Raw genomic sequence first — 27,458 nt, forward strand, 5'->3', positions numbered from 1 at the left:
AGGATAACATACAACATTTTGAAAAAGATGGAGTTATTATAGATGAGGGTTTACTTCACATGGCATGTGCTGCAGTTAATTGCAGAGGGATGTGACAAAGGTGCCAATAATTGACAAATTTAATCTGAAAAGAAGAAGAAAAACAGGGAAAGAGGGTGACAGAAAAAAACTTGGGGGACCAAGCCCCCCCCCCCCCCGGACCCCCTAGATCCGTCACTGGTTAGGCGGAAAGGGTCATTCAACCACCAGTATACAAATTGTTTGAGCATCAGTCGTAGATTTTATTGCGTCTGATACTACTATTGATATTTGTAAGTTGCAAAAGGTGGTCTTCAACAGCCGAAAAAACGCACTTATATTTTCTTTCTATTCCAGTCTACTGCTTTTCCAAGGATTGAATTTGTTATACCAAAAAGCAGATTTGTCCTCTTTTAGGGAAATGACGGTTAATAACAATCTAGTATGGCTGCCTGCTAACCCAAACAGGTAATGCCGAAACCTCTGTAACTCTGGGCTTTTTGTGTACATTTGAATTTCTGGCCCCCCCCCCCCCCGAATAAATCCCCCATACGTAAAATGAGCAGCCATTGAGAAATTACAAAAAAGGTACCTCAACATGTTCTAAGGGGTAACAAAAGGACCAGATGTCAAAACTAGTTGTAAGACAGGGGCTGTTTGATCTCCAATCATGTTCGACTGATAAAAAGGGCTAGAATTCTCAATTTTCAATCGAATGAGCATCCTATAAAGTTTCCACGACCATCAGGGGGAGGTTGGGATGGGGAATGACCAGCTGCCCTTCTGTAAGGAATAGATTATGCTGATTTTGGGCTTTACTATTACTCTTTACTTTTATGATAACAATAATGACTAGAAATATTCCCGAAAATCGAGAGGGAAATATATATTAATTTCCACAAGGGTGCTGCAAGGTGATACCTCCTTTCTTATGGCATAAAAATTTCTCCCTTCTTATTGCTCAAAACTTTCTCCCTTCTTATTGCACAAAAAATTTTCTGGCGCTTATTTTAATGCTTTATTTAACTGAAGTAATTTGCTTCATAATACAGTGATATTTTATAAAGGAGGTGCGGTAGGTCTTTGTGTATGGGGGGGGGGACAAGATCCCTGAAGGAGTACTTTTCAATGGCCTGATTTTTTTAACCTTATTAAGCCTTCAGATGAAAATTAAATGAGTTTTGGGACTTTTCGCCGATTCATTTTTGGTTCTCACGTATAACTTTAGTCTACGCCTTTAATATTGATACTGAGGGAGGAGGTAATAGTGACCAAGCTGATTTAGGTTATATTTGACGAAATTTTGTACAGTGAAGTTTAATTTCAATTTTTAGGAGTGTCGGTGGGTCTTAGTTCAGTGGGGAAGGGGGGTGTGCCTGAAACCACCCCAGGGGGAGGTGCTCCTATTTTAATTTCTTTAGAAATTAATTTCTGTCCGTTTTTATTGCAAAACTTTTTTTTTCATTCTACTTCAAATAATGAATGTTTCTCCTCTGGGGTAAGAATCAAAATATCCTATTATAATTTGATAGTTTTAATTAGTGGTTTTTGATTTATTTCAACACCTCCTCAACATTCGCTGAAAGTTTCAACGAAATACCATTTGTTGTTCCTGGGATGCTTCATTAAATGTTCAGACCCTTAGCTGTTCTTAAGATATTGCAGATACGCCCTTTCGATAACTTAGATGCAGATAGTATCTTTTGATTTAGTTCAGCAAATTGATTCATATTCTCTGATCTTTCACCTCAATACCCCAAGTTGTTTCGGACACACCCAGGATCAAACCTTCCCCTCTTTCCCAGTGATAAATTCTGCATGTTTAGAATGGACAAACAGGATAATTCACATTCTTTTCCTGGGGGCGGGGCATCCCCTGGTGACATAGCTGTTAGACCCGGGAATCATTTTAAATAAAATGGCTCTTAAGAGTTTTATTAGTAGAAGGGAGACCATATAAAAGGGTAACAGGAGGGGAGCTGGCTGCCTTCTGTTCCTTTTCAACTTCCTTCTCAACATGATTTTAAACTTCTAGTTTAATACGCTTAGCCATTCCTTAGATGTTTTGATTGTACCCTTGACAGCCCTACTGCATAGTATTTTTTTTATTTTGTTTGATATCCCCTCAAAATTTTTGAAAGGTTTTATCTTTTTACACATAAGATTTTTGGGATTCAGGATCAAACTTGCACCCGATTCCCAATAATCAATCTTATGTGTAAACAATGGGCAATTTATATAACTTGCAATGCTTGCCCCTGAGCCTGTGGGGAGTTACGTTAGCCCTGGAAGCATAGTTATTCGACTTTTCCACTGTTTTGAACAAGATGGCTGTTCCAAAATTTTGATCAGATGTCTTTGAATAGGTTGCACCTAAAAAGGGTATGGCAAGGGGAATGGTTTACCTCCTACTATTTTTCAACATGCCATGAGAGCTTAGACTCGAAACCCTCAGCCGTTTTCGAGATATTGCAGACACACCTTTTTCAAAAATTGGATGCACTTCATATCTTTTGATTTAGTTAGACGTATCCCTCAACGTTTCTCGAAGTTTCACCTTAATATACATAACCTTTTTGAACTGACTCAAACAGGTGAGTTGAACCTTCAATTTCACTTCTAAAGAACAGGTGGAGTATGGGGGGGGGGAGACTCCTGACCCCGGAATTTCATTATCTGTTGAAATTTGCGGCGGTTTTAAGTGCTATTGATGTTAATACGAACATCTCATAGCGGCACATATTTACGTGAGGTCAACGCAACTGTGAACGCTCCTCCTCTATGTTGATCTATTTTAAGCTTCACGCTTTGCCACTTCCTCTGGATTTCAAATTTTTCTTTGAATCTGTTCTTATTACTTCTTCTCAACCTGTTCAGGAGCGAACTGCTTTTCCTTTTGTCCTACACGGAGGACCAAGAGGTGGGGTTTCCTGTGGCAATGCATCATGTGGAAAATATGGCCAAGCCATTTTAACGGTTCTTTCATTATAGCCCCGGAAACTGGATTGCATCCACATTTCTCGTGCAGGTTATTGTTTGATATTCGATCAGTCAATGAGTACCTGAAAGTATGCTTGTACAATTCCATTGGGGACATCTTTTATATCCTTGCTAACCTTTTGAAACGCCCATGTTTTACCACTATGCTTGACCTCTGTTACTTCAGTGACTTTCAGTATTCTCATCTAAATTTAAAGATTTATCTTCCTATTCTTCAAAACTTTTCTCAACTGAAAAAAAAATTCTGCGTTACCTATCCTACCTTTCACACCTTCACTGCATCCACCAATTTCACTATTAATGATACCCAGGCATTTGATGCTGTATCTTATTGCAAGACATCACCTCTTTATTCTCATTCAGCTTAGTCTAAGCAATTTAGTCCTCCTGATAATAGACTTCAATCTATTCTTGCGTCCTGAATTCTCGAAGCTTCCCAGATTTCATTCAATTAAATAATGTTTTCATTTTATTAGATTCAAATCATCTGCACAGCCAAATTCTGGAAAATTTGTCCTTTGATTTGATACCATTTTTCCTATAGCCTTTGCTATTCCTACTGTAAATGTTCTTGTCTAATTCAGAATGGGTGTCGAACTGGTTGTTAACCATGATTTTGGAAGATACATGCCAATTTTGATTAACTGTATTTTTTTCTCAAAACCTTTGAAGCATCTTTGTTTCAGAGCCATGCTTGACTACTCTCATTATTATAGCTTCGGATATTTCAGTTTGAGCACTATTCTTCCAAACTGTCTTCAACCACACACACAAAAAACACCCTATGCCTAAGCTATTTCAGTTTTCACAGGTTTACTGTATTTATCATATTTAGTAATGAAGCTACGCTGGACATTCTTATTAACTGGAGTCGAGAATTGCTTCTGTATCCCTGTAAATCATAGTGTAATAATAATAATATTATTTTACTACCCGTCAAAAGTAAACAAAAGAGGAAGAGTAAATAAAAATACAAGAAAAGAAGAGTAGGCCTTGGCACAATGTGTCTATACCTAATACTCACTGGCACGAAAAGACTGGTCAAACCATGGTGAAAACACAAACTCACCAAGTTCTCTAAGTATTTTAAACCAGGGATGGCTTTAATATTATGAATAAAATATCATTATTAAAAATTATATAGATTATATTGATATTGAAAAAGAAAACGTTCGTAAAATATTATTATAAATGTTGTCGGATTTCTTCTCATCTATTGTTTCATTTTATAGGGCTAGAGTGAAACTGTTTGCTCACAAAGCACAAATATAAAAGATGGTCTGTCGGGATGGAATCATTTTAATTAATTAAGTAAAATCGCTGGGTTTCCACTCGTGTAATTAGTCATTCGTAAATTGATCACTTATTTAAAATTCAACCTCCTTTTTTTGATAGGATCAAAAGTTTGTTATCCAACACTAATCAAGCATCATTAATACTGGTTCTGTCTTCACATTTAAGGAAAAAATGACCCAAAAAAAAACTTTCAAAGCACCCTCGTTCGATGATGAACTAGTTTTAGAATTGCCATTCGCAAAATGCCTTTCCTGGCTATAGGGGTATAAAAAACACAATTTAAGCGTTGAAGAAGTTGAAGCAGTCAGTGAAATTGACCAACAAATTTAAATATTTACTGTCCTGCCCCCTCCCCCCCAAAAAAATGGCTCGCTCATCCACGAAAATGAGTCGCATAACAAATTATTTTTATGCCGCAAAACAAATCTAAAACATAAAGTAAAAAGTTAAAATTTAAATTCGGAATCTATGGGATGAGGGAGCCTCAGTGAGAGAATTGCAAAATTACTTCATAGAATGTACCTGACAATATTTACAATGGTTTTACATTGGATACGCAGGATTATCACACTGGTTAAGGTTCATAAGAATGTTAGCTCGTTTCAGATTGGTGGATTATTTTTAGCTAACCTGCCGCATCCCTGGTTCAAACTAATACGATTTTTGATACAACAAAACGGCTCACAGATACAAGAAATCGCAAAAATGTTCGCACAGATGTTGAAGCGCGAAAACTAGTAATGGCATACTCTAAAGGTACAGGAATAATAACAGAATAAAGAAAATTCTTGATCCAATAAAAATATTCAAAAGCCTAGCCCGTAAACATATCCGCACTTCACAGATCCTCCAAAAATGGTCACTTCTGCCTGGAAAACACCAAGTGATAGACTGTTTTAGTGTTTTACGTTTTTGCGTTGAGTGGCTTGTGTCACAGAATGGCAATGTGAAACGACTATTTATAATACCCTATGAGTGATTTTGCCATCTATGATTCTAGACAGAAAACACTGTCTAGACTCTATCGAGCCAGAAAAAAGAGAGGTTCACAGTTCCATTTGATTAAGCCTTGGCAAGAAAAGGGATTTAAAGAAATGAATGCCACTGTTGGTTCAAATGGTATAGTTGGAGACCAATTCTTTGATGCTGGAGGCATTCCTAGCATTGAATCAGATGATAGCTTCGCAGAACACATGTCTAAGGTAAGTTAGCCTGGACTAGGTTAGTTTTGACAACATCTTTGCTGATTGGCTAGCATATTAGGTAGTCTGTAGGATAACATTTTAGCATAGTTACGATAAAATTCTAGTTTATCTACTTTTTGATATCTTGGAAAGGGCTCAGATTGGGAAAACAATACTTTCAGGGATGGGTCTATAGACTAAATTGTGTCCCAGGAAGGTATTTTGAAGTACCTAGGCTACCTCCACTCCTCTCTCCAGAAAGCATTGACCTTTAAAAAAATTTGGGTAAAATTCTAGTTGATTGACTTTTGGCTATATTGGAAAGGGGTTAGGTTAGGAAAATGAAACTTTCAGGGATCTTTGCTTAATCCCAATTCATGAGGCTTCAAAGATCTGAAAATAGCCTAAATTTCCTAACCTTAGAAAAAAAACCCATAAATATGGCTTGACAATACTGAAATAACAGGAATTACATTTTTAGAACTAAATCAAGAGGAAAAGAAACTGATAACATCCAGTGAAAAGTAAATACAAAAGAAAGGTCTACACAGATTACAAGGTGATTAGAAAGGAGCTAAGACTTATTGACTGGGATGAGCTACTTCAGGGCAATATCAATGACCAGTGGGAGAAATTCCTGACAGCTGTCACTGAGATTCAGAGTAGAAATACGACAGAAAGGCTGGTTCCTGTACTGAAGACATTACTGTATATGACCCCTAGCATTAAAAGACAAAGAAATCACAAATTGTGCCACTGGAAAAAAATAGATAAGCCTGGTCACTATGAAAAGTACATTCAAGCTCGGAACAGACTACAAAACTTAACTAAACAACTATACCAAAATTTTGAGCTTGGACTTGCCAATGAATGCAAGAGTAACCCAAAAAAGTTTTGGAATTACGTCTCTAGTAAAGACCACGCTAGGCACTGTGTTAAATGCCTCACTACTGATGATGGAGGAGAAGTGACTGACACCCAGAAACTAGCAAACTTACTAAACAACCAGTTCGCTTCTGTCTTCACAACAGAACCAGATAGTGAGTCTCCACCCCCTCCTAAATACGTCATACCATCTCCCATGAGTACAGTTGTTATCACTGTACCTATGGTGGAAAAGAGGCTAAAAAACCTCGATGCCAACAAATCAGCTGGCCCCGACAGAATCCACCCGAGGTTGCTCAAAGAAACAGCCACAGAGATTTCCCCCACTTTGTGCCATTTATTTCAGTTTTCTCTCAACTGCAGAGTTGTTCCCTCACAATGGAAGACTGCTTATGTTACACCCATATTCAAAAAGGGTGACTGGTCTAAAGCTGAAAACTACAGACCTATAAGCCTTACGTCTGCTGTTGCTAAGGTTTTAGAGAGAATTGTCAATGATGCAGTTCTCAAGCACCTAGTTTCCAACAGCATTATCTCGGACAAACAACATGGTTTTCTTCCCAGGAAGTCAGTCAAAACCAACCTACTCAAAACTTATGAGCTAATTACTCAGCTTCTTGACAGAGGATTTCCTGTTGATCTAATTCTACTAGACATTGCCAAAGCCTTCAACAAAGTCCCCCATAGTCATTTGCACTCCAAACTTACAGCCGTGGGCATTGATAAAAAACTAGTCAACTGGCTAATGGACTTCCTTGGTGGCAGAATGCAAAAGGTTTGGCTCTTTACCACGGACAGAGAAAAGATCTATTCAACACCTTGCCAAGTTCTGAGCAGTGTCCCTCAAGTAACTGTGTCAGGACCGACCTTATTCCTCATCTATATCAATGACCTGGTAGCTGAAACAAAAAACCACTTGACTCTTTACACTGACAACTCCAAGCTATTTGGTACTGCAGACAACATTAGCCTACAAGCCGATCTCAACCAAATTCAAGCATGGGCAGATAAATGGCTTCTGTCCTTCAACATCTCAAAGTGCGTCACTCTTCATTTCGGCTGTGGTAATCTGCAGCACCAGTACACTATGTACAATGTCAGAACGTCATTGACAGTCTTGATTCCTACTTCTAGTAGTGGTAGAGACCTGGGAGTCCTGTTGGATGACAGCTTAAAATTCCATGAGCACACCGCCCAAGCAGTTTCGAAAGCAAATGCAAATTTGGGACTCCTGAAAAGAACCATCAGTAGTCGATCCTCCACAGTTTTTCTGAAATTATATAAAGCTCTGGTCAGGCCAATCCTAGATTTTGGAACATGTCTTGCTGGTCCTTTTTTACAAGAGTGACATCTAGCTTGTTGAGGGAGTCCAGAGGAGAGCCACCAAATGCATCAATAGTTTACACAGTCAGCCCTACTGCAGAAGATTACAATCTGTTAACCTCTCAACACTCGTTTTTCAGCGTAGGCATAACAACATGCTGCTCACCTACGGGTACCTCCAGCAAGCAGATCAGAAGCTGTTCACTTTCTCTCCCCACCGAAAGCAAACACGAGGACTTTCCAAAAAGCTGTTCAAATCCAGAGTTAACACCAAAGTCCGACTAGATTTTTTCAGCCAGCAAGTGGTGAATGATTGGAACCAACTAAGCCAAGAGACAGTCTCGGCAACCTCGCCCAAGGAATTCAAAAAGAGGCTCGACAAGGAATGGGAGGCCAAACCCTGGAGATTCCAGTGGGAAAACCCCTCCCAGCCCTCACTACCATAACAGTCGTGGAACACAATAGAGAGTTAGCTTGGAGGATGATGCAGCTTGTCATACCCAACCATCTCACACACTCTATCCGAAGTTGCTGTTGTGCAGTGGTGCCAACTCTAAATCGCTGGAGAATGGTCCTTGAACCATACCTACCATGTGATCACTGTTACCAAGTGGGCTTAAATTGCATCTCTCCAGCACTCTCTAGTCCCTATGGTTTGTCACCTGACCTTAGCACAGCAACCAGATCTATCGCCATCATCAACTATGGAGCATCACAGTTCTTGCAACTAATTCGCTCTGAAGTGCGAATTAAGGTAATTAAGGTAATAACTGAAATTCAAGCTTGTGTTTTTTTTTTTAATTTCAATAGGTAATAGACCTGTCATGTAGACACATTTCTATGACTTATAAATCAGAAGAGGGTTAATATGTAAGCATGGCAATACCTACCCAGAGTAGGTTTTTGACCCTGGTTTCATTGCTCAAAGTATCATTTTCCTTACCTAACCCCTTTCCAAGACAGCAAAATGTAGCTTTCACCCTAGTTACCATCAATTTAAGACATGATAGCTTGACTTTAATCTACTAAAATTTAAGGATTATAGCCAATACCAGAGTAAAATACTCAAGCTTGAACCTAAAAATAGTATTATGCTTAAAATAAGGTTCTATTGGGCTGATGGAATCATGATGCATTTAGGTATAAATATAGAATGAGGGCTATTGAGAAGAAAAAATGCTAAGAAAACAATTTTTACTTCATAATGTACAAAAAATTATAGTTAACACATTTTGAAGATGACTCCACTATACTTTACCCCTAACACTCCCATAATGTTCAAGTACATACCCAAAATTATACATTTCCAATAAATTTTTGGTAAATATTTACTTTCATTCCAAGTGCTCTAAAGTGTATATTACTGCATATAGCAAGATTCTGATGATTGCATATTGTTTCTTTGTCATTATTAGAGAAGTGCATCCATTTCTGGTTGACGCACCTCCTCTATGGGGCAAACTAAAAGTGTGTAAAGTGGGCTTGCTTACAGGTAACATTACCTATAGAGTAAAGCATATTAGTCCATGAGCCGTGTGGGCAGTAGGGTGAGGTCTATATTCTATATTTAATAAACCTTGTTTGAGGCTTTTGTTTCTAATTTTTATCACTGTTTGTTGAATAAATATAAAATACAGACCTCACCCCACTGCCAGCAGGGCTAATGGACTGATGCACTTTGCTCTATAGGTAATGTTATCTGTAATCAAGCCCACTTTCTGCATTTTTAGTCTTGTTCAAGGGGGATTTTAGAAATCTAAAAAATGAATGTGCTTCTCTAATAATGACAAAGAAACAATATGCAATCATCAGAATCTTGCTATGTGCAGTAATATGCACTTTAGAGCACTTGGAACAAAAGTAAACATTTACCATCTTTCTTGATTTTGTAAGCATTGATTCAGTTTATGGTTACACATGATGAAACAAGAGTGAGGTATGAGAAATATATAATTTGAGCTAGATATTTGCACTGTAGGGGGTGAAGGTAAAGTGTAGTGGAAGCAACTTCAAAATGTGTGCTACTAGTTGCCTACTACTAAGGTTAAGGTTATTAAAATTTGAAAAAATCAGGTTGTATTGAGTAGGAATTTGAACTAAATTAAAAAAAAAAATGCTATTTGCATGTGGATTGTCAAAAGGGTACATCAGCAGTATCTTAGGAACAGCTTTGAGTCTTAAGTTCAAGCAGAAATAGCAGTAATAGTGTAAACTTATTGCCTTTTGGTCAGTTGAGCACCCCCCTCATCATACCCTGAAAGTTTCTACATAATGCTCTTAAGCTGCTCCTGTGTTACTGCTGATATGCCCTTTTGACTACCTGTATACTTATAGTAAAAGTTCTTGTGGCCTTTTAAAGTGATTACAAAATAGAAGGTTAACTAGCCTCCCTTCAATGCTTTTTTTCCCCAAAGATATCTAATCAAAATTTTGAAAGATACATTGGGTACTTACATGCTATACCAACCACACTTTTGTTCTTGATCTGTTTAAAATTTGTTTCTCTGTGTCCACTTAGAGATAATCAGCTTAGCTTGAGTAAGATAAACTACTATGCAGGTATATTCTAATTCAATATTAAACATATAGAGTTGATTAGGTTCTTTCATTCTGGGTGGCCTGCTTTCCATAATTCTTCTGTTGTAGTTTCCATAATTTTGTTACTAGGGTATTATATTTTCATCAGGTTTTGGTATATTTCATTATGATTAACCTAATTTCACTTCTTGAGTATGGTTGGTGTAATATATAATTAGTCACACATTGTTCAGCATAGCTGAACAATCTAACAATTATCCCTCTGGGATGAGGCAAATTCCCCACAGCCCCTGGGGAAAGGAAAAGTGAAATTTGCCCTTTGTTTGCATATAGTATTTGTTATTAGAAACTATACAGATGATTTCAGGAGAGAATTTTCAGCAGAGGGTAATTTTTCATGGAGATATTTTTTTGTTTGGAGGCAAATTTTGTGAGAAATTTTCTGTGGGGAAATTTATGAGAGTTCAATTATGGAATTTGTTTCATTTTTCTCTCAATTTTACATGTTGAGATGTAGAGATGCCTTATTGCAACTCATATAACAAATTAAAAGTGTCACTGTGTCATTAAACATGCATACTGGAATATATTGCATGTGCTCTGTCATCTCAAGGCACAAATGAACCCTTAAAGCAGAACAGGAGGGGAAGACCAGAGGCTACTAAAAACATGTAACTATTGTTGACAAGACACTTGTAATTTAGATGATTTTAAATGTTGAATTAGTTCTTCTTTCAAGAATTTGTTCTATGTAATTTGCTCTTTATCTTATTTTGCTGCTGCCCAGGGTGCTTTCCCTTCTAGTCCCCTCAGGGGCACAGCTAAGACCCCCCCCCAAAAAAAAAAGGTTCCAAGGTGTCAGTGTGCAGCATCTTTTACCTATTTACCTTGGAACTTTTAGAACTTTTACCTATTTACCTTGGAAAAACTGCTGCCTTTAAAAAAATAACTAAGATATTTTTTTACTGCAATCTGTTCAGTAAGTATGAATTAGGCAAAATTTGGCATTATAGGCCATCTATTGACAAGATGTAAAACCAAGGCAAGGCCAGAAAAGCCTATTCAATTAGTGATTCTTTTTTAATGATATATGGAATCTATTGATTGATATATTGTAAAATTTTCACCATTGTTAAATTGATATCCTTGATTTTCTTTATTAACAGTCTCAATGTATTCAGTTATTTTATGACTCCAGTAGTTGTATTCTTTCCTCCTCTACACATAGTCTGAGTGAAATACTAAGTCCAAGAACTAAAATGAACTTAATGCAATTAATAGCAAAAACAGAAACAGAAAGGGTTAGGGATAAAATGATATCACATGCTAAAGGAAAAAAAATTGTTGAATTTGTATTCTAAGTCAAATACTGTAAAATCAAAAAACACTTAAAATCATGTCAAATTAACTGTCAAAATGTCAAAAAGAAATATTTACAATTAAAGAAAGGATTGTGCCGAAGACTAGGTTGAAAAGGAAATAGAGCATAAATAAATATCACAAATGGACAAAATAAAAGTGACCAAAGATTGAAAAAAGAGAAGAAAAAAAGTGGGCATGATTATTCCAACCATGAACCATGAACTAAAATAAAAGACAGAGGAGTTAATTTTGGTTCAGGGCACAGATCAGTGTCTAGAAGGCATAGCAAAAAAACTCAGTCTTCACAGAAGAGTATATATAGGTATATAAATATTTAAGAGAGTGTATACTATGTCTTTTCTTTTTTGTCTGTTTGTTGTCCAATAGGCTTAGTAAAATAAAAATCCAGTCCTCAGAGGAGAATAGGCCTATAATAAGTACTATGTTTTCTCTTTTTTTGTGTGTGTGTCTATTATCCAGTAGGCTTAGCCCCCCAAAAATGCCAAAACATTTTTCTGTCCTCACTAAAGAGTATATAGGTACTACTTCTTTTTTGTTACTGTTGTCCCATAGGCTTAGCCAAAAAACAAGTTCGTTCTTGCAGAAGAGTATATAGGAACTATGTCTTTTCTTTGTTTGTTTGTGTCTGTTGTCCAATGGGCTTAGTCAATAAAAAAAGTTCAGCCCTCACTAAAGAGTATATAGGTACTATGTCTTTTCTTTTTCTTTTATCTGTTATCCAAAAGGCAAAGCTGGTAATCTATTTATGCATATACAGCGTAGAGCAGATTGATTTTTGCTACATTGTAGCAAAAATAAGTTTTCAACTTCCCGAATTTGTCAATTTTGACACTTTCTGTTTTTTGTTGTTTGTGAATTGACAATGTCGCCTCTGTACAGTTGGTTTCAAGTTTCGGAATTACTAATTTAGGAGTGGATTTCTGAACCACTGAAAACAAAGTCACTTTTGCAGGCAAGCCTTTGTACTCAGAAATTTGGGATTGAAGCTTCTTATGAGGATAAGATGATTCACACAAATTATTTCAAAGGTAATGTATCATTTCCATATTTATGAGCACTGTCTTTTAGATTTTTCACAATCAAATTGGCAGTGGTTGTACCTGACTAATGAATTTTTTCCTCCCTGAGATTTATCCTCAGGAGTTCTCCTAGGAAAATGAAAAAATTGGAGCCCATAAATACTCTCTTGTGTCTTTTCAGTACCACCTACTCTAAGGAAGCTTGGAAGAGGTCTTTCCCCTTTCTTGTCAGGGGTCAGGCCTTTACATAAATCATATCCACATAAAACAGTTCAAGTAGGAAGCCGATTAGTGGCTGTTCTTTTCACATAAAAAGAAAAGGCACTAAAAATATAACAATGGCATCCACAGCCATTGTCATATAAATTTATATGCAACTGAACCAAAAATATTGAATAAATAAAGAAACTCGAAATAACATAAACATAGTCAAAATAAAATCAAAAATGTTAGAAATTCTAACGTTCTGAAGAAAAAAAGTGCTGATTGGGTTTAACACTTTCACTCATACTGAAAGCTCCAAACATACATCTATGATCTTTTTCTATATTTCTATTGCCAAATTTTTTGTAGATTTGTAGGAATTTGATAAAAATGGTCATTGTGCAAAGAGCATATATTCCTATTTGATATTGTGTCTCAAATTTGCTGAGTGCTTATAGAGAAAGTCAAGTGTTTAAAGTTTTTTTTTCTTTTGTAACTGCACATTTAATGATGAGCAAGAACTATTCATTAAAAATTTTGAATTAAAAATTCACACTTGGAATACAAATTATTATGTCATTTTTCCAACAGTTGAAACAGACTAACTTAAATAATTCTGAACTATAGTCCATACCTTTAGTATAAGTATTTAAATTTTAAGCTTCAATTATTCATGGTGGAGATTTTGTTTTCAAGTACACAAATATTGTTGATTCTGGCCTAAGATTTGATTCAAGGGTTTGAAGATTTGAATCTGAATTGTAATCTTTTGGACTTCAATCATAATACTGAGTCATTTTTGAATTCCAATATACCATTACTAGAAATCCACTTAAACGTTAAAAAATAATTTTTAAATAAATTTCTTTTTTGCTCATCAGGGTTGGTCTCAGAAGACAAGGTGGAGAGGAGTGTGTGTATCTGTGTTGCCCTATAGTGGCTTACTGTTGGAATGACTTGTTAGTAATAGTATTTTCAGATACAAATGTAACTTGCAGTTTGGGAAGTTTTAGCGCCTCAAACTACTACTACTACTACAACTCACTGCAGCACCAAGCCGCTTGAGGTCAACACAACTACGCACGCTCCTCCTCCGTCCCAAACCATTCAAGGCCTCCCTCTTTACACCCTCCCAGGAAGTTCACATTTCCCTTAAATCTTTTTTCACAATATCCTTCCACCCCAACCAAGGACAACCTGCTTTCTGTTTAGCCCTAGACAGCTGACCGAAAAGGACAATCTTTGGCAATCTGTCATTATTCACTTGCAGAAAGTACCCTAGCTATTTCAAACTTTCGCTCATTATAGCCCTAGAAAGTGGATTGAACCGCACTTTTGTACAGCCTTATGTTTGAAATATGGTCAGTGAGTCGGGTACCCAAAACAGTTCGTATGCAATTTCTTTGGAAAACGGCTAGCAAATCTCCCTCTGTTTTTCAGAGCGCATATGCCTCAAAACCACTGTCATTGCTGTAGCTTCCAATATTCTAATCTTGATTTGCAGACTTATCTTCCTATTCTTCCTAACTAATCATAATAAATTAAATCCAAACTAGTTTTTAGCTGAAGTTTGAATGTTAGTAACCACAATAAACGTAATTTTGACGTTTACCAATAACCAAAGGTCATATCTGGCTCCTTGTAAGTTGTGTTTTTAGGCTCTCACTGGTTCTTTCATGTGTCCTTACCCACCCATTAGATTTGAATTGTGTATATATTTCATGAAAAGGAAGGAAGACCGATAATCATTGTTATTAGAAAGAAAGAAATTTTTTAATAAATTACTACATAACACCTGACATAATTTGTGTATTATGTCATTTTGCACTGTGGCATTATAATTTTCACCTCAATTTTTAGGGATTTTTGCTTTCTCATCCAATCATTGAAAAGAAATCTTCTAAAATTTGTTTTTGCTCTCCTGTAAAATTATTATTTTGGTTTTGGCTCAAAGATTTATAAATATTTCAATCTTATTAAATATTTAAGATTTATAAATATTTAATAAGATTTATAAAAATATAGGCTATATATAAAATATAGCCTATTGGCCATACATCTCGGTGATTAATTTCTCAACTTAAGTTTGATGACAGTTCAGCTAAGCCTTTTTTAAATTGCATTGCTCATAAATTTGATCGCCAGTTCTCTGATGGATAATATTGTCTCTTCATCTTAATTGAAATTGGAAATGCCAGTTTGACTCTTTCTCTTAACTCTACATTTTAAAACAGGTAAAAACTTTAGAGTAAAGTGCGGGGCGTTGAGGAGGAAAAGCCCCTTTCATATACGGAGTAATTTCTGTTCGTTTTAAGTTTTAATGTCGCTCCTTACTTTCATTTAAAAAAAACTTTTTTTTTTAATTTCTGGACGTTTTTGAATTAATGCATGTTTTGATCTTGGCTCTCCGCATATAAATAATTAAAACGAAATTTGCATATTAATTTTTATTGGCTAAATGGCTTTTTCATAGTTTTAATCGGAAGATGTTGAGAAAAAAAGAGCGAGGGAAGAGGCATAGTTGCCTAGTTTGATTACTTAAAAAGGCAACTATAACTTTTAATTTTTTACGAACTTTTCATAAGTAAGAAATATGCGTAACTTACGAATTAACTTACGTAGCGAACTACTATATTCCTATGTTTTTATTGCGTATATGAGGGGGCTCACCCCTCTTCGATACTTCGCTCTCTACACTAAAGCTTAAATTTTGTCCCAATTCCTTAAGAATGACCCCTGAATCACAAAGGCCGTAGAATAAATAGTTGAAATTACTAAAAATACTTTAGAGTAAAGAGCGAGGTATTACGAGGAGGTAAACCCCTCATATGTGTAACAATTTCTGTTCGTTTTCAGTTTTAATGCTGCTCCTCACTTTCAGTAGAAAATACTTTTCATATTTATTTTTTCATTGTTTTCTTAAATAATGCTAGAAAATCCTGCGCCCCCTCCATTGAAAGTCTCTTCCCCCATGAGAAGTTCCTCCATGGAAAGATCCTCCCACGTAACCCCCCCTCAACTCTCCCCCCAACCAAAAATCCCCCTGAAAACGTCTGTACACTTCCCAGTAACCATTACTATATGTAAACATAGGTCAAATTTTTGTAACTTGCAGCCCCTCCCACGGGAACTGCGGGGGAGTAAGTCGTCCCCAAAGACATAGTTATTAGGTTTTCCGACTATGGTGAATAAAATGGCTATCTCAGAATTTTGATCTGGTGACTTTGGCGGGGAAATGAGCGTGGGAGGGGGCCTAGGTGCCCTCCAATTTTTTTGGTCACTTTAAAAGGGCATTAGAACTTTTAATTTTTGTTAGAATGATTCCTTCCGCGACATTCTAGGACCACTGAGTCGATACGATCACCCCTGGAAAAAAAAAACAACAACAAAAAAACAAATAAACACGCATCCGTGATTTGTCTTCTGGCAAAAAATGCGAAATTCCACATTTTTGTAGATAGGGGCTTGAGACTTCTACAACAAGGTTCTCTGATACGCTGAATCTGAAGATGTGATTTTCGTTAAGATCGTATGACTTTTATGGGGTGTTTCCCCCTATTTTCAAAAATGAGGCAAATTTTCTCAGGCTCGTAACTTTTGATGGGTAAGACTAATCTTGATGTAAACTTATATATTTAAAATCAGCATTAAAATGCGATTCTTTTGATGTAACTATTGGTATCAAAATTCCGTTTTTTAGAGTTTCGGTTACTATTGAGCCGGGTCGCTCCTTACTACAGTTCGTTAGTACGAACTGTTTGATAGTCTCTACAACAACTTATACGACTTGTAGCAATGTTAAAAATCAAGAATTATTTTTTTTTCTTTAAAAAATAAAAGCATAATATTTTAAGAACCAACATCCCCCCCCCGCATAAATTCGATTTTTTACCAAACAAACACAACTTAGAAATAATAGGGAAATTTTTCAAGACAGTGAAATTCAGGCCAAGGGCTGTCTTCTGCACAGCACCAGAAAAAAAAATATGTATATAAAAACTTACATTAAAATGTGAAAATTAAAACTAAAATTTTTTTTTTACTTTTTTTAAAACATTAAAAAAAATCTAGTCCTGGCTGAACTTCGTTGAAGTAAGGATGCTAGGACTGTTTTAAAAGTTTTTAAAATATATTTTTAATTTTGATTTTCGCATTTTAATGTAAGTATATATATATTTGGTTTAGAACCCGTTCATTGCTGAAAATTTTATATTATTAAATTATTAGACTTCAATTAACTAATTTTTTCTAAATTATTTGTTTCTTATATTGTTCCAAAACTTTTGATCTATTACACTTATAGATCTTAAAAAAAATTGAAACAATATAATTATTTCCTGAGCATTAGTTGTAAATCCACGTCCATTATTTTTTAGTTATTAAATTGTATATTAGTATATATAATTTTTTCATTCTTTCTCGGAAACTTCTATTGTTATATCATGAATACATTTATTATTATTAGAAGAGGTCGCACAAAAAGAAAATCCATGACTATAGAAAGATTTGTTTCCCAGATCGGGAGAAATATTAGAAACAGAACTAAACTGACACAAATTATTAACCCCAAGAGTAGTTGTAATACATTTTTAAAGTCATATGTTGTGCTAGAATCAAGTGAGTGTGCATTACAAAAGGAATTTAGGCATAATGATACTTTATAACAAATTCTAAAAACAATAAAAAAACACTTTTAAACAAAATGTACTCAAATAATTGGGAAAATTATTTAAATATTAAATTTATTTCAGTAGTATACACATGCATTTATTTAGAGAGAACTATTGCAATTAATAGTAATTTAGATACAAATGTAAATAAGAAGAGTGTGCTTGTAATTAGGATAAGTAATTGATCTTTCTGCGTACATTCTTTGCTTTCACTGATTGAATTATGCACATTGTGTGCCGAGCGTACCGCATCCTCTTTCTGGAGGAACATCTTCCAGCTGTCGCTGTAGTGGTTCATCTCGGCATACATTTTGTTCATCTTTAAGTGTCCCTCTTATACTTCTCTATTATATTTTTTACGGTTGGAAATTTTCAAAGCTCCAAATTAAAAATTATAATTACAAATAATTTCAGTCATATATATATATATATATATATATATATATATATATATATATATATATATATATATATATATATATATATATATATATATATATATATATATATATCTTTTATGTGTTTGTGCTGTTGCATTGGTGATTTCTCTTTTCATTATATATATATATATATATATATATATATATATATATATATATATATATATATATATATATATATATATATATATATATATATATATATATATATATATATATATATATATATATATATATATATATATATATATATATATATATATATCTATATATATATATATATATATATATATATATATATATATATATATATATATATATATATATATATATATATATATATATATATATATATATATATATATATATATATATATGTCTGGTGTTGATCTGAAGACGGCCCTTGGACATAGGGCCGAAATATTCACTGAATTGAATTCCACTATCTTGAAAAAAATTCAAGTTGTGTTTGTTTGATGCGGAAAGGCAGTGTGGTCTTTGTCACTATTGATTTTTTTTACAAAAAAAAAGTCTAATTTAATCTTCTATGTACTATATTTTATTCACGAAACACAAATAACTTTATAAATTTTTCAAAAAAATGTGAAACTAGAAAATTTTCCCGTTTTCATTTGGGACTTGTTGAAAAAATGGTTTTAAATCAAGAAAGAAGCAGTGGATGAGACAAGAATCAAGACTAAACTTCATGGATTTTAAATTTTGCTAATTTATGCAAATATATGGATTTTAATATATATGGATTTAAATATTAATAATAATTTAACATATTAACGGCTTTTTTATAGTTGTATTTTTATAGCTATTAATTTATTATAACTATTATTATTAGTTATTAGTTATTATTGTTTATAAATTTGTTATAGTTATTTTATATAATTTAATATATGGATTTAAAATTAATATGGATTTTAATTTTGCTAATCATCCTACAATTTGTTCATCAATTTTTTTCCAACCCTCCATTTTCTGCCTAAACTGACGAATCATTTTTTTTTATATATATTTATATTGTATAAAAATAGATCAAAAACGAGCACCAAAATTGTTAGGGATTCACAAACATCAAAGGACAATTTCAACCCTTAAGTTTTTGTTTTATATTCCTTGGGAGAATTCTGGTGTAAAAAAATGTAGTCTTAAATTAACAAATAAGCAGAGGCTAAGACAAGAATATTGTCTCAAAATGTCTTAAATCAAGGCATGTTATTCATGGTTTCTTAATATAGGAAAAATAGAATTGGACACAATTTCAGTGATTGGCCTTCAAATATGGCGAATTACCTTAAATATGAAATTTATGACAAGTATGAAATAGTTTTCACAATGAACTTGGTCGAACTTGCATCTACAATCTGGGAGTTAATATGAAAATATAATTTAAAATAAATAAAGGAAATAAATAAATAATAAAATAAATAAGACTTAATAATAAATAAAAAAGAATAATAGTTCTTAATAGTTAATTATTAAACAAGTTAAATAAATAAATAAGAATAAATAATTAAGAATAATAAATCTATATATATAAAAATAAGTTGTCTGTGTGTGGATCTGTGGATGGATCAGGTGACGTCATGTTTGTCCGCATATGACGTCTGAATTATTTCACACTAATACAAAATAAGAAAAAAAACTAAAAAAGGTAAAAACTACAAAAAAAACTAAAAAGAAAAAAAAAACTAAAAAAGCTAAAAAACTAAAAAAAACTAAAAAAAGGTAAAAAACTATAAACTAAAAAAAACTGAAAAAACTAAAAAAAGGCAAAAACTACAAAAAAAACTAAAAACTAATAAAAAAACTAAAAAATCTAAAAAACTAAAAAAACTAAAAAAAGGTAAAAAACTAAAAAAAAACTAAAAACTAAAAAAGAAAAAAACTAAAAAAAGGAAAAGACTGAAAAATAAAAGAGAAAAAGAAAACTAAAAAAATATGAATAAAAATACAAAAAAATAAAAAAGATAAAAACTACAAAAAAACTAAAAAGAAAAAACGAAAAAAAACTAAAAAAGCTAAAAAAATAAAAGAAGCAAAAATCTAAAGAAGGTAAAAACTACAAAAAAAAGAAAACAAAATAAAAAAATCTAAAAAAGCTTAAAAACTAAAAAAAAACTAAAAAAAGATAAAAAACTAAAAAAAGGAAAAAACCATAAAATAAACTAAAAACTAATAAAAAAAAAATAAAAAAAGCTAAAAAACTAAAAAAACTAAAAAAAACTAAAAAAGGTAAAAACTAAAAGAACTAAAAAGAAAAAAAACTAAAAAAGGAAAAAACTGAAAAATAAAGGAGAAAAAGAAAACTAAAAAAATATAAATAAAAATAAAAAAACTAAAAAGATAAAAACTTCAAAAAAAACTAAAAAGAAAAAAGAAAAAAACTAAAAAACCTAAAAAAAGGTAAAAACCAATAAAAAAAAACTAAAAACAAAAAAAGGGAAAAAATTAAAAATTTATTTCATCATAAGTTTTCAACTGACGAAATTACAGACCGGGACATCGGGACACAAATGACGACCGGGACACCGGCACATAGGGAATATGAATGACGACACTCAAAGAGAAAGCGACCGGGACAAAAGGAATGTTCGATTAGCAATCAACAAAGCACCGGGACACAAATGACGACCGGGACACAGGGAGTATAAATGACGACCAGGATATAAGTAAAAAAAAACTAAAAAAAAGGTAAAAACTACAAAAAAACTAAAAAGAAAAAAAATAAAAACTAATAAAAAAACTAAAAAATCTAAAAATCTAAATAAGATCTGAATACGGATTGTTTTCCCATGGACCATTATATGTTGCATTTTCAAGAGTCGGTAAACAATCTATTTATATGCACAGACAATGGGACAGCAAAGAATGTTGTATATTCGCAAGTTTTACGTAGTTAAAAACATATATATATATATATCTATATTCACAGGTGGGACATAGGGACACAACTACAATGGCGCGTAACTAATATGGCGCGTAACGACTTACGCGCGCGGGGGGGCTTGGGGGGGGGCGCGAAGCGCCCCCACCAACTAGGTGTTGGGGTGGCGCGAAGCGCCACCCCAACAGCTAGTAAATAAATAATAATAAATAAGTAAATAAAATAATAAATAAATAAAGGATGTTAAAACAAATTTAACATCCTAACGACTTGTTTACTACAGGACTGTTCATTGCTAATTTCATGTTTTGATAATCTAATTTTGATGCATCCATGGCTGAAAGCTGGTCAACTATGAAGATGTGTCTTAGTAAATCAGGGTATGGGGTGTATGCTTTCCGGAGGGGGGTTACACTGAATGTCGTTTTAATGTTTGTAATTCTCTTCACAAGCAAAGCTTGGTCTCCGAGTGCTGCATGATCAAACGGATAACAATAGAAAAAGAAAATGGCTTGATACATTTGTATGTGAACAACAAATTTTTAGATTGTGAGAGAAGTATTCATTTAAATTCACTTTATTCTATTCTCAGCCGACATTTCGTACAGCATTATAATGCAGACATAAATGTCCCACTAGCTGGCGTTGTGCGAAGTGCGACTAATTTCGGTCATAGTTCTTAGCACGTTTATGTCATTTGTTTTTTGAGCTGGTTAAAAGAAATATTTAGAAAAGCGAAAGTAGGAATAAGTCAGCATGGTATTACGCATAGAGATAGTCTTACATTTATGGGTTAGTATGTGAATCCGAAACGTAAGGAATTGGGCGTTATAGCGCTTATTAGGTATTTTAATTATGAATAAGAGAATCGGAGTTTCAATTAAGTATTGGAAATAAAGGTTAAAACAATTAGATGGTTTCTTGAGTGGATCCCCTTCTACCAAATTCCAAGACCTAATTACAACCGATTTGACCTATCTAGTTATGGTACGAATATCATTATAAAAAACACTTAGTCTTGTTTTTCTTTTCAATGATTTCTTTTTCAATCAGGAAATCATATTCACTGTATATCTATCTTCTTATCTTTCAATGATTCCATTTCTGTCCTAGTTGAAGATGTAGAGGGTGTACTCATCTCCACTTTTGAAAGTTTTAAAACATGAGAATCTCATACTGAAATAATAGATTTTAGGAAGTAGAAACGCCTTAAATATCAGGGAAAAAATTGACCTAAGCAAAGTGGCGAAATAGGAAGCATAGAACATTTTTAAATTTTAGAATTAACTAGGCTCACATTTTAATTGCTGGTAAGGTTTCAAAAGCAATATATTTGAAAAAATATTAATGTGGAACTTATTATGAAGTGTAATGCATCCCTGTTTTTTTCTTTTTGTTATGTTAAAAACGATTTATGGGTTATCATGTGAATCCGAAACGTAAGGAATAGGGCATTATCAGCGCTTATTAGACATTTCAATGATGAATAAGCGAGTCGTAGTTTTCAGGGGGTTCATTCCCCTTGATTCTATAAGATTTCTTCTTTTTAAAGAAAAAAAGAAAACTGAACATCACATTTATGTGATAGGAGGCAACAATTATGTCTAACGTTTTAGCACACTTTCGAAGGTGTGACTATATTAATGTGGAACTTATTATGAAGTGTAATGTACCCTTTTTTTTGTTGTTTTTTCTTATGTTAAAAACGATGTATGGGTCATTATGTGAACCCGAAACGTAAGGAATAGGGCATTATCAGCGCTTATTAGACATTTCAATGATGAATAAGCGAGTCGGAGTTTTCAGGGGGTTCATTCCCCTTGATTCTATAAGATATCTTCTTTTTAAAGAAAAAAAGAAAACTGAACATCACATTTATGTGATAGGAGGCAACAATTATGTCTAACGTTTTAGCACACTTTCGAAGGTGTAACTATATTAATGTGGAACTTCTTATGAAGTGTAATGTACCCTTGTTTTTTTTGTTTTTTTTTTCTTATGTTAAAAACGATGTATGGGTCATTATGTGAACCCGAAACGTAAGGAATAGGGCATTATCAGCGCTTATTAGACATTTCAATGATGAATAAGCGAGTCGGAGTTTTCAGGGGGTTCATTCCCCTTGATTCTATAAGATTTCTTCTTTTTAAAGAAAAAAAGAAAACTGAACATCACATTTATGTGATAGGAGGCAACAATTGTGTCTAACGTTTTAGCACACTTTCGAAGGTGTGACTATATTAATGTGGAACTTATTATGAAGTGTAATGTACCCTTGTTTTTTTTTCGTTTTTCTTATGTTAAAAACGATGTATGGGTCTTTATGTGAACCCGAAACGTAAGGAATAGGGCGTTATCAGCGCTTATTAGGCATTTCAATGATAATAAACGAATCAGAGTTTTTCAGGTGGCTCAAACCTCTCGGTTCTATAAGATTTCTTCTTTTTAAACAAAAAACGAAAACTGAACATCACATTTATGTGATAGGAGGAAACAATTATGTCTAAGGTTTTAGCACACTTTCGAAGATACAACTATCTTTCAAAGACAATATCATATATGGTTTTATTTCACTCTCTTTAGTTAATAATATGTAGTCCGTAATTCTTTTAGGTAACAAATTAGGTCAACCGCAAATCAAACCCAGGCCAATCCCTGGGCAAGCAAGTATTCGGTCCCTGATGTATCGATTTAATGCCTTACTAAATAAAATAATTAATAAAATTGATAAAGAATGATGAAATAATTGATTCAATTAATGGAAATTAACTGAAATTGAACTGTGAGCAAGTGATAAGACAATTGGATTTTGAATCAAGAAGTTCTCGTTCATGTGTTGAAGGGTTTAAATCTTGTTACTGTGAAGCTTTCTTCCTTCAAACATCAACTCTGAATCGTGTCTGAAAAATATCTGGCTTTTGAATCGATTGATTCTAACTGCAATAAATTTCAGCTATTTCTATATACTAAAGGTTTAGAGAGAGAGAGAAGGGAGCCAAGTTGTCTTCGAGCCAGATTTTGAATCTAGAGCAGTGATTTCCAACTAATTTTGGGCCATGCCCCACCTAAGTATTTCCAAAATCCTTATGTCCCCCCCTATGATACTGAAATTTTGCTGCTCAAAATTTTACGTGTATTTACCTAAAGGAAGCTTAAAAGTCATTAACTTGGTATAACATCTTTTATGAAATCGATGACGTCATTGCTGTACTATCACGTAATTTTTGCTTTTTAAATTCATATGAATGTGAAGTCATTCTCATGAAAACTTCTTCTACAAAATTAAGACTCTAGAGCAGTGGTTCCCAACCGGTGGTACGCGTACCCCAGGGGGTACGCGAAACCCTCGCAGGGGGTACGTGAAGGTCCCAAAATTAAATTAGTCTACATCTTTAAAACTTGTTTCTGACTCAGTTCCAACATTTCCCTCAGAATCAGATAACATAACCCATTGTACGTAATTTCAGACTAATTTTCAAAACTTTCGCTTTCAGTAACCCGCTAATTTTTCTCCATAGCCGTAAGGTCTCGATGCTAATTTTTCTCCATAGCCGTAAGGTCTCGATTTAAACTCAGCAAGTTCAGTATCTTGTCATCTGTTGAAACACGAAGTTCGTGAATTGCGGTTGCAGACAAAGATGGATAGATTCCTGATCAGGAATAACAAGAAGCCGAATGATGGTACCCAAAACTCTGAACCTGCACCTAAGAAGAAGAAATATGACGAATCATTGGTCAAAGTGCGTCGATATTTGTCAGAATACCTAGGGCTCGGATTTAGTGCGACAAAGTCTGATCCAGTGAATGCACAGTGCGTTCTTTGTGGTCAAGTCTTGGCCAACAGTTCCATGAAACCTGCGCATATGAACCGGCATCTCAGTACTGTGCACCCTTCTCATGTCAGTAAGCCCATAGAGTTTTTCAAGCGTAAACAAGAAGCATTCGCTAGTAACTGTTTGGAAATTGCAAAAGTGGCATCAGTTTCTTCAAAGGCTCTCCGGGCTTCGTATGCTGTTTCATATTTAGTTGCGAAACAGAAAAAAAACGCACACCATCGCCGAATGTCTGATATTACCAGCACTAGTGAAAGTCAGTGAAATAATGTTTGACACGAAAACTGCTACTGCCCTTCAGTCTATACCTGTGTCGAACAATACCATTTCAAGAAGGATAGAAGACATTGCAAGCGATATTGTCATGCAGGTTATTGAGCAAATAAAGTTGACGAAGATGTTTGCGTTACAGCTTGACGAAAGCACGGATGTGTCAGGTGAAGCCCAGGTGATCGTCTTTGTTCGATATCAAGATTGTTCTGACATAAGAGAAAATATTCTGTTTTGTGAAAACCTACAGTCAAGAACAACGGGAGAAGAACTATTCAAGGTGATTGACAAATTCTTCGCAGAAGGGGGCATCTTTTGGGACTGGTGTCTATCAGTTTGCAGTGATGGAGCTGCCGCCCTAACAGGGAAGAATAATGGGCTCATGGCCTGGATAAGGAAGAAAAATCCAAAGGTGAAGTGGTTGCACTGCATCATTCACAGGCAAGCTCTTGCATCGAAAAGGATGAACGCACATCTGCACGAGACCCTCAACGAGGCTGTAAAAGTGATCAACTTCATCAAAGCCCGACCACTGAACTCAAGAATGTTCAAGTTGCTGTGCCAAGAGATGGGTTCAGAACATCAACATTTACTTCTGCACACAGAAGTTCGCTGGTTGTCTCGTGGGAAGATTTTAAACAGACTTTTCGAGCTTCGACAAGAAGTTCATATGTTTCTTCTGGAGCAAAAATCTGCATTCAGTTCACTTTTTGAAAACCAGGACTGGGTCTGCAGGCTGGCCTATCTTGCGGATATTTTCGACAAACTGAATGACTTGAATCTGTCAATGCAAGGTTTCCGGACGGACGAACTCTCCCTGAATTCGAAGATGTGTGCTTTCATCAAGAAATTGGAGTTCTGGCTTAAAAAGGTTCAAAGAAACAGCTTTAGTGTCTTCCCGACCCTTGACAAGTTTGCGGACGATAGTGAAATTGATAACCTCAACACAATCTGTGATTGTATTCGGGAGCATCTGACAAAGTTGCGAGATGAACTTGTGTCATATTTCCCATCGATTATGAACCAAGATAGAACGCAGGATTGGATCCAAAATCCATTTGTTGAAGACGTGACCTCAAGCTCCGGTCTTAGTGACAAGCTTACAGAGAATCTGATCGAACTTGCCAGTGATCGCGCCTTAGAACTGAAATTCCAAAATGTAACTGTTTCCCAGTTTTGGCTGGAGGTGAAAGGAGAATACAAGGAACTAAGTGAAATCGCCATGTCTGCTTTGTTACCATTCGGATCCACTTACCTTTGTGAAGTGTCATTTTCGGCAATGTCATTGATCAAAACCAAACACAGAAACAGACTGAGTGTACAAAATGACCTTATAATTGCCGTTAGTGACATCGAGCCAAGATTTGATAATATTTTAGCAAAAAAGCAGCCTCAAGTTTCTCATTGATTTTGTACGTACATTTAAGCACCGTCATATTGGACAATAAATCTCGTGTTTTTGAAAATCTGATTTTAGTTAAGAAAAAAGTAAAACAACGATTCTCAAGAAAGGGGTACGCAAACTTTTTGGGCCTTGACTAGGGGTACGCGGACCGAAAAAGGTTGGGAACCACTGCTCTAGAGTATAGTCAGTCAAAGGGTGCATGTCCTACACATGACCCCTCAAAATCATGCCATGTCCCACCAGTGGGGCCTGTGCCCCACGTTGGGAATCACGGAGCTAGAGGTTCTGGTTGTATGGAAGTTCTGCCATTTCGATGTTTTGGAGTGTACATATTCTTCATAGACTTTTTGTCATGAATATTCTATTTGTTCATTTCTCTTGTTGTTAGCATGGCCAAGTGCTTATTGTTTGTTTTTATCTTGCAGATTTTCCTGATCTTTGTGATGATGAAGACTTAAAATAAATTGTTTAAGAAGTTAATTTGTATTTTGTATTTTTGGTAAGCTTATTTTATCTGTGAATTAATTAAATATACTAGTCGATCCTACATATCTGCTGATATACGAGAAGAAAAATTTAGAAATTTTTTATCTTCAAAATGTTGCTTGAAACATTTGAAACATTCCAAGTTTTCCCAAGCCACAATGAAAAATTCCAAATTTTCCTTTTTTTTGGGGGGGGGGGAGGATATTTGCGTATTCATTTTTGCTATCTTTGGCGAGTCAGTTCATCCTTTGAAGAAATATTCATACCCTAGAAAGGAATCGCTGGAAAATAGTGAGCAGTTCAGGGTCACCTTGGAGATGAATCGCAGAGGCAGCATACTTAAAATACCAAAAACTTCTGAAAACGAAAGTTACTGCTTGAATTAGCTAGATGGAAATTACACAATCGTATCTATCTAAAAACAAGAGCTAAGAGCTCATATGGCACTTGTGACGAGGCGAGAAGAGCTAAGAGCCAAGAGATCATATGGTATGAGCTCTAACAAAATTCTATGAATCAATAGATTGATTTAAAAAGGAAAATAAGAGGCTTAATGCCGGTCAGGATTTAAAATAAGAGCTCTGAGTCACGATGTCCTTCCAAACATC

At 34.5% G+C, this 27,458-nt stretch overlaps 1 protein-coding gene across 1 annotated transcript; it reads left to right on the forward strand.

Moving 5' to 3' along the window:
- The first annotated feature begins 424 nt into the window (after nucleotides 1-424).
- LOC136034068 (uncharacterized) lies at nucleotides 425-26,911 on the forward strand. The gene is made up of 4 exons (XM_065715186.1): nucleotides 425-486; nucleotides 5,315-5,516; nucleotides 12,580-12,655; nucleotides 26,790-26,911. Exons 1-4 carry the CDS (start codon nucleotides 440-442, stop codon nucleotides 26,825-26,827), a joined length of 363 nt encoding a protein of 120 aa, XP_065571258.1. The 5' UTR covers nucleotides 425-439; the 3' UTR covers nucleotides 26,828-26,911.
- The last annotated feature ends 547 nt before the right edge of the window (nucleotides 26,912-27,458 follow it).

This window comes from Artemia franciscana, chromosome 12 (genome assembly GCF_032884065.1).
Source record: "Artemia franciscana chromosome 12, ASM3288406v1, whole genome shotgun sequence".
Taxonomy (NCBI): Eukaryota; Metazoa; Arthropoda; class Branchiopoda; order Anostraca; family Artemiidae; genus Artemia; species Artemia franciscana.